Here is an 8,625-nt window from a genome sequence, read left to right as displayed (position 1 = left end):
ATGCGTAAGGATCAAAGCAAAAATGAAGATTAAGGTAATTTTAAACACTCTAAGGCAAAGGTGAAAGGAAAAAGACGAGGATGAAGATCGATATTGTTATCGACATAATAATCGATATTGTTATCGGTATAATAATTGATATTGTTATCGGTATGATAATCGATCTTTTTATCAATACAATTATCGACAAATTAATCGATTTTGCAATCGTTTTATTTTTCGTTATGTATATCGATATTGTTATGAGTTAAATTGAGCTTGTTTAAGCATGAAAAGTTCAGTTTGTGTAGAGCTGCCACATCCCTTTAAATAACGAAATTATTTTTGTCCTATTATAATCCTTGGGGGGTTTAGAGTAGGTGTTCAACATACAGTAAAGCTGTTCTCGAGTATTGCGAACAGAAAAGAACCGCATTAAAAATATACACTTCGGAGCAAAAGTGAGCACATGGGGGTTTTTGTTAAATATTTTCAAGGATTGTTAAGTTTAAATTTGTTTGTTATTTTTTTTATAAACAATTGGTACATGCTTTAACCAAAACCATAGAAATCGAACTTTCAGTTTTTATACAGAGTTCAGAAAAATCAACAAATTTTCTTATGAAATTTTCAACTGTTTAATGCGAATTTTTAGAAAGTACGTTGCGTAGTTTTTCGCCCATACACTTTTAGTCTGTTGAGGAGCAATTCTCAACCGGATGAATTTTTGTTTTTTTTTATGGCTTTTTCCGGGTATTTTATACAACAAGGGCAATTTATAAAATATGGCGTTGATTTTTTAATTCGGTCTTACGCATTTTCTTCCATATGAAATTCACGTTTACTTGGGAAAAATGTGCAAAAAAAAGCCGCCAGAAAAAAAATTATTAAAATTCAACTCGATTGTTTCCCTTTTAAAACTTACACGTCGTTGGATTAACTTCTATGGGCTATAGATTACTGCATATACAAAAATTTTCTAAGCTCTTTATAAAAATTTAAGGTTTGATTTAGTATATGGTTTTGTATAAAGCATGACCCATATTTTTATTAGAAAATAAAAAAGAGCCTTTAGAACCCTTGGAAATATTTAACAAAAACCACCAACTACTCACTTTTGCTCTATAGAGTATATCAGCATAGGTAAGAAATTAAATATGCTTTCTAACTCAACTTTATCCTGTAAAAAATATATGAATAATTTTTTAAATAATTCCAGACATCTGAGACAAATTACAAGTAATTTTCAAAAAAGTGCAAGCAAGTGAATAAAAAACTAGAGATTAAAAAAACGGAGTGGACAGTTCCACAAGAAATTTCATTTAAAATGTCCACGGCAACCCTTTTGCCCCACTTTTTTCATACGCACAACATTTTGGTGTACTTACAAATTCATAAAAATTTGTTTGCCGTTATTTTACGTCGAAAACTTTTCCGACTTTAAGACTTTACGACGTCCTCTAAATTCCCTAATAGAGTAAAAACGCAAGAAATCTATCTCGTTAGACCGAAATAAGGTCAAAACTTGTAGTACATATTTTATCTTTAACCAGGAGAGACCTCCCATTATGCTCCCCAGCGAGTAGTAATGGATTAAAAAATCGAAATATCTAGTTTTTTGGTCTTAAATAGGCCCAAGTGAATTTATTTTATTTTGTCGCTTTTATCGCTCCGACCACATGCCAAAGGGAGGACTCTTTTATTCTACACTCTGTGAGATCTCCTATCAAGTTCTAGTGATAATTTTTACTGAAACGCCTCTGAATACTCTAATACTTGTGAGAAGAGTGAAGTTATTCCCTCTGTCGGAAAAGCTATTCGTTACGTATGAAATCATGATATTATACTGATTTTCGGAATAGCTTGCTGAAGGCAAGAAGAAACGCTAACACGGTAACTAGGTATGTATGTCTCGTGATATTGAACCCAAATGAAATCGCCTTACAGAAAATTGAAAGAATCATGAAGATGAAAAAACCCGCAAGCATGTGTCATAGGCAGCTAAATGCAAGTGACTGCTGCATGCCGTTGGGTACGTACATCCTTGCATGCATACTCGCAGGCATGTACAAGCTGCACTTGCATTTAAGCAACACGTTTCTTTCGCTTGCACGAAGCTTTGAGTGGCATTAAAGGAAATCGTGACTAATTTCATGTGGCAGAAAGTAGCACGTAACAACGCTGTATAGCAACTTAATATGTTGCACTTCGCTCTGAAGCGCGGAGAGAGCTCACTAGCTTATGCTTTGGCGCATTTTGTGTGCACTTTCAATGCAGTTAGTTAAAGGGATATCTTGGAAAGCACATAGTTACGCTTACATAATTGGGTAATACAATTAAAGTTTACAACACACATAAATATATAAAAATAATTTAGCGTACTTCTCAGTGTACAAATTTTATTTTAAAACTTTGTTCCACTTTCGGTTTGATGTTAAAATAACATTACTCAAAATAAACGCAGAGGGCCAGCAATGCATTGGTGTGATGGTTTTTATTTATTTACTTACTTTCATACCTATTAAAGTATCTAACGCATACATATGTAGATGTATCGCTGTAAACGTGCAACGTCGATAAAAGTCCATTCTTTAAACTTAACATAGCAGTTTTCTATTTATTCTTTGTTTTCAAACCAACTCATGGATAAGCTTTAAGAATATCCTACAATTTTAATACATTAGTTGGAAACCTCAACTTTCTTGAATAAATTTAATCAAGACAAAGTCATCATTTTCCAAGGATAAGCAAAAAAAAAAATAGGAAAGTTGGTCGTGGAAAACCTGTAACCGCATATAAAATTATGAAGGGGGCACTTCTGAACCCCGCCAAATGATATTAAAACCAGTAGAGAAAATGAACCCCAGTCCAGCGTCGGAGACGACGGAGGCATTGTGCTAAATTGCTAGAGCCGACGACCTGCCAGATGCTTGACGACTGAAATCTAAGTTTGCTCTGCCCAATCGACAAAGATAACGACCCTCCACCCAACTACTACGAAATCAGCCTTCTTAACATGGCGGATAGCGGATATTTCTTGAAGAGAGCTGCTATCTTTTCAAACAACTTAATAACTGGTTGCTTCATTATATTTAAAAAAAAAAGAGTGTAATATTAGAACAAGCGAGTATACGATTGTGCCATTCTGATAAATTTTGTTTTAAATCCCCTCAGTTTTTTTTTACTCATTTCTACTCAAACTCCATTCCATTTTATCGCAAAATGTCATTTTCTGATCAAAGCAATTCACACTTACCTGTTTCCATTCAATTTTATCGACGCCATCCTCGCCCGCCATCTCGATGGGTGGCCGCAAAATAGAGACATACTGTACGCCGGTAAACATCGCAGCGCATCCACACGTAGACCAAATACAGTTGACGAGTAAATGCGAGAGACATGCGTAAGGCCATGCCGGAAAAAAATGCGAAACGGCAACGTGAAATGTATGTGGAAGAAAGAAATAAACAAAGTTAATCTTTGACTAATCAAGTGACGAGTATGAAGAAAACAAGCGCCAGTTAATGAATATGAAATAGGTACGTAGATATATATGTAGTTAGTATTTGTGTAGAGAGAGGGTATTGATTTTAAGCGCCATTCTTTTACGGCTACAGTAATCTTAATTCCCTAAAAGTTGTTATAAGTACGTCATTCAATCGTTACATTGTGTTTAGAAGCGCAAATTAATTTTGATTAAATATCATAATGCTAGATTTCCACTAGCCATTAAATGGCAAAAATTGTAATGATAAAGTTGAGCATTAAAAATAATCGTGTCTTTACGTTAAAAAAATAGTCATTCAATTCATTTCCACATGGCATTTTTTAAATGGCACCAATTTTTAGTCATTTCAACGCCTAGTGGAAATTCGGCATAACAGCTATTGAGTTTGAAATTTCATTTACATATACTATGTGGTGTCGCTTTGGCATATTTTCCTCCAAAATAGCTATAGCCAACAAACATCTATGTAAAGGATCTTCGTCGAACCGCTATATATAAAAATCCTTTAAAAGTACTTTTTCTTCTTTGGGTGGAGCCTTAAAAAATCGTGACAATGCCATTTAAATGTCGTTTAGATTACCTTCCCGTACCACAGCTTACCAATATAAGTACATACATACATACATACATACATGTGATAGTGCACACCACTTTTCTTTCTAAATTGTCCTCCACTTACGTAATTGCAACTCTATTGACCTGACTTTTTAAGCACTTATCCACTTGCATGTTCGTGGCGCATTACTTTGTTAGCATTTAAGTGGAGTTCAGTTTATTTGCTTCTTTTATTTCCTTATTAAATGTTTGCATGCAAAAGCTAGTTAACTTTTCTCAGTTTTTATTCAATTTCAATGTAAATGGCGGAAATGCGACGAGTCCATGCAATGTAGTAAACTGCAGTGGAAAAGACTGCTGCACAAGGATTTGAGGTTGCAACGGTAGATAAGCCATAGCTACTTTTAAAATATTAAATGCAAAATATTAAAAAAGTATTCGTGGAATTTCAGAAATTAAAATTTAAAAGAAAACCAAGTTTCTTCGGTCTTCTCACTCATTGCCGCTGTAAGCGCCTAAGCCATTCTGGTCGAATCTAATACAGCTCACTGGCGCTAATTGGAAATGGCAAGTCCAGCCAAGTCCTTCTCCACCTGGTGGTTCATTAAAGAGTGCTCTCTGAGAGCATGTGTGGTAGCCGAGTGACGAATAAATTGACCGTCTGTTATGATTGAAGCTTTTTGACGTTGAGACTTCTTAATTTAACTAGTTGGACGCACAATTCTTTCTGCACATAGGCGCAGTCTGCGTCGATGTTTTGACTTCGGAATGTACGCACGTCTAAAACACTGGCAGCGTGTCTGCCGTATATCACGAAATTCTCAATTTGTTTTTTTTCATTTTTCGATCTGGAAACAGCCACCTAGGTTGATGGATATTTTTATGCTGTAGCCTGGTACTGCATAAATACTACCAGGTTTCGGCCCGGCGAAGTCGATCAGATGGTCATCGGACGCTTCGTCGTGCAGGTTGAATTTTCCGACGAGCATTGCGCCAATCGAAGTTGCTTAAACGTTTGCCGTGGTCCTCATCAAAAGAAGGGGCTCTCATCCGAGGCATCACTTTTGTTTTGAATGGTTATTATTCTATGTGGCGGGCCCCAAACCCAACGAACAACCCAATGCTGGGGTTGTGTTTCACCTACTCACAATAAGCTCGCTTCCGAACAACTACTACCTGGAGAATAATTAGTGTAAACACCGGAAGTCGCAAGCTGCTTAAACTAGATGCCACTTCCTGGTGAATGGCGATCAAATACTTTCCCCGTAGGCGTGGTCTTCTGCACCTGCAACCATCCTCCACTAGGGGCGAGAACAATGTAAATAGCTATCAGGTTGGATCTAAGACAGATTTGTAACTTCTGTAATGTAACAAATGTAGCTTTTTGTTTTGACACCTGTGACGTTAACAATTACAAAGTACACGCCAACAAGACATGAATCGCTATATTCCTAATAGGCGGCATACACAGGACGTCTGACTCGGGAGTCGGTTTGGATGTGTTAGTAAAAATAAATATGTGTTAATTACACCAAAATGACTCTGGTATGACTCTTAGTGAATCAACTGTGTGTAGTCGAAGCGCGAGTCAACACGTTAACATATATATAGCCTTTAAAAGAGACCAAACGTTAAAAAAAAACTTGGTTTTATGCAAAGAACCGCTAACACTATACCAGCATTCTATGTTTTTATATAGCTGGCATATCTTAATCTTGGTTTAATTTATTTTCTCTTTATTCCCGAACATGACATACACCTTAAATCTTCGAACCGACTACCACTATTGATTAATGATTGAAAAAATTCTTGTTTTTAAATTTTAATTTCTGAACTTTTTAACGCACAGTATTCGCATGCATTGCCATCACAAAAACTGCGTTTATTGCATGTGGATTTTGTGTATGTATGTACATACCCTGCAGAGAAACCGCGCACTACTAGTGAATCAAATTTCTAGTTCCGTACTAGATCTTTATAGCCAAAAACGAACCAGTCCGATAATAACAAAAATTTATGTAAACATTTTAACATTTTGCGACCGGCTGGAATCTAACCAATAACAGCAAGCACCTCTGCAAACTTAGCTAAAGCCAAAGGTATGTAAACGTGCATTTCTTACAAAAATTAAAACATATTTAATTTCAAATTTAAAACACATTTCTTTGAAAATAATTTAAAATCACACATCACACGGAAGAACCAAAACGATTGAAAAATCATGATAATTTTTTCACTTGTCTGTCGATTTTAGAACTGGTTCAGAACTATCGAAAAATTCGCCAGTTGTTTGCATGCAAAAGAGATTTATTGCGAACCAGTACTGGGTCTAAATGTACTAGCAGCGCACCAGTTCAGAACTAGCGATTTTCCCCACAGGGTATGTGTATGTGTGTACGCCAGCAGAATTAACAAGACCCTTGCCTTTCATTAAAATGCACTCATACGCAGTGTAGGTCATTGTTCTCATTCACCGCTAGTGCAGGCGCTTGGAGTCATACAAATGTAGGTAAGTATGTAACTGCGCGATATGTGTTCTACTTGTACAAGTCAGTAAATTTTTTTTTGTATGTTTGTAAGTACCTAAGGGCTTCGACTCATGCATTAATTAGCTGACATTTCAATCCACTCCACATCCCACTTGCCTATGTTACTACGTAGGTATGTGTGTATGTATGTATTTAAATTACAACACTTTAAAATTAACAATGCGCCATTTGCAATTTTCTTTCAACGCTTAGCCAACCTTATCTTTGTGTTAATTGAAGGCAAGTAATTCACATGACAATGCCAATGAGTTCATTAAGCGCTGGCCAGGTACCAATTAAAGGCAAAGGGACAAACATTAATCGGGCAGTAGCAATAATTAGAGCAGCAGGATGGTAATAATGGCAATGAGCTGTAAGTATGTAGGTAAGTTAGCACAGTAGAGTAAAAATGTAGTGCGTGTGTTTATACGTAAGACGAGCTTTTAATGAGGTTAATCAAATTACTGTTAAAATTGACAGCGAGACAAACGCTAGGGAATTCATTAACGTAAAATCAATAAGTTGAACTTTCTTTGCGTTTTTTAAACTGTGTTCCCTAAAGTATGATGTCCCTTATCAGCATGTCTTCACAGGTCAACTTTTTATATACACTTTTCATTTGCCCACATACTATGTGCGTGCATGTGGTTGATTTTTCTGTTACCTTATTCTTGTTTTTCTTTTTAATATTATCTCCTTGCCTCACCTTTCCTCTGTCGATACTTTTTATCATATCCAAATCGGTTGTATCGGAGATGCCGCCATGCACAATCAACACCCGATTGTTGACAATGGTTCCCAGCGGTAACCAGCGGTAGACTTCTTCAATCATTATCATCAATTTCTCAGCATTGCGCTGTGAGGTGAAGAAAAAATAAAAATGTGTGTCTTAAAGAGAACAGTTTAACTAAGAATTAAAGCGTTTCGCTTATTTGTTTTTTTTTTTTGTGCTTAAATACAGTGGCTCAAAAAAGTGTGCACGTATTATATAAAATTTAGAAAAAATTTAAAAAAATTTCATAAAAATTTCGAGCTTATATTCTAATTTTTGTGTTATTAAATGCAAGTTTCAACCGGCTAAAAAATTCCGTTGATTTTTAGAATTTTTTTTGTGTGACTGCTTTCACGTTTTCTTTTTATGTCTTTTTATATATAAAAACGTTATGAATATAAAGAAAAATTAAAGAGTGTACACTTGTTTGTGTCACTGTATTTTCATTTCAACCTGATTAATCACACTTACACGATACTTCTGCTGCACTTCACGTATGAAACCGTAACGCGCATTCATCACTGAATCCTCGTGATTGCCGCGATTTAAATGCACAGCACCAGGAAATGCAAGAAAGCAGGACAGCAGCAGTAAGAAGACTTCAAGTCCCTTCTTGCCGCGATCCACGAAATCGCCATTGAAGACGTAGGGATTTTCGGTTGAAGGAAGACCATTCTGAAAATATTTAAATAGGAAAGGTTCAGATTAAACGTGGCATATATTTACATGTGTACATAAGACCGAATATTTATTCTAATTTACCTTATAGAAAATTACTAAAAGATCATCTAGTTTTCCATGTAAATCCCCAATGACGGTAACCTGCTTGGATATCGCCGTTGATGCTTGATTAAGATTCGGTAGTCTTTTTAATTTAAATGCAGCCTCTTTAAGTATACCACCCACATATTTGGCCAGTAAACGATCAGACTGCGAAAGAGCGACACATAGAAAACACATACGTATATAAATAAGAAATATGTGTTAAATTTCGATTTCAGATACGAAGTTCTTCATTGCACACATATGTATATCTATAGTCCAGTCAAAGTAGAATACGACTGATTTAAAGTTGTATATGTATATGTATATTCTTGTAGACAAATAAATAATGTACAACTTTTGTTCTTCTATTTTAATGAAAACGCTTATCGTTTTCGAGAAAACTGCAAGAGCGCTAAATTTTCTGACTTTTCAACTCAGATTATTTTTTTTGGCAAATCTGTGTTCGATGGTGACTTTTCATAACTATTTTTTTGGTAAAGGTTTACCTAACAGGCACG

The 8,625-nt window shown here is 35.6% G+C and overlaps 1 protein-coding gene across 1 annotated transcript in view; it reads right to left on the bottom strand.

Annotated features, from left to right (window-relative positions):
- The window catches only part of rdgC (retinal degeneration C), a gene marked incomplete at its 5' end in the record, with an annotated part of 19,385 nt that extends 11,113 nt beyond the window's left edge, over nt 1–8,272 (bottom strand). The window contains 4 exons of the mRNA XM_017632165.1: nt 3,236–3,307; nt 7,277–7,426; nt 7,814–8,017; nt 8,105–8,272. Coding sequence (XP_017487654.1) covers nt 3,236–3,307; nt 7,277–7,426; nt 7,814–8,017; nt 8,105–8,272 — 594 coding nt within the window. The remainder of the gene's footprint in view (nt 1–3,235; nt 3,308–7,276; nt 7,427–7,813; nt 8,018–8,104) is intronic.
- Nucleotides 8,273–8,625: the final 353 nt, after the last annotated feature.

The sequence above is a fragment of the Rhagoletis zephyria genome, unplaced genomic scaffold, assembly GCF_001687245.7.
Source record: "Rhagoletis zephyria isolate East Lansing unplaced genomic scaffold, Rhagoletis_zephyria_1.1 Rzeph_scaffold_09753, whole genome shotgun sequence".
NCBI lineage: Eukaryota > Metazoa > Arthropoda > Insecta > Diptera > Tephritidae > Rhagoletis > Rhagoletis zephyria.
The sequence above is the reverse complement of the archived record's forward strand: the minus strand, read 5'-3'. Positions and strand labels throughout refer to the sequence as shown.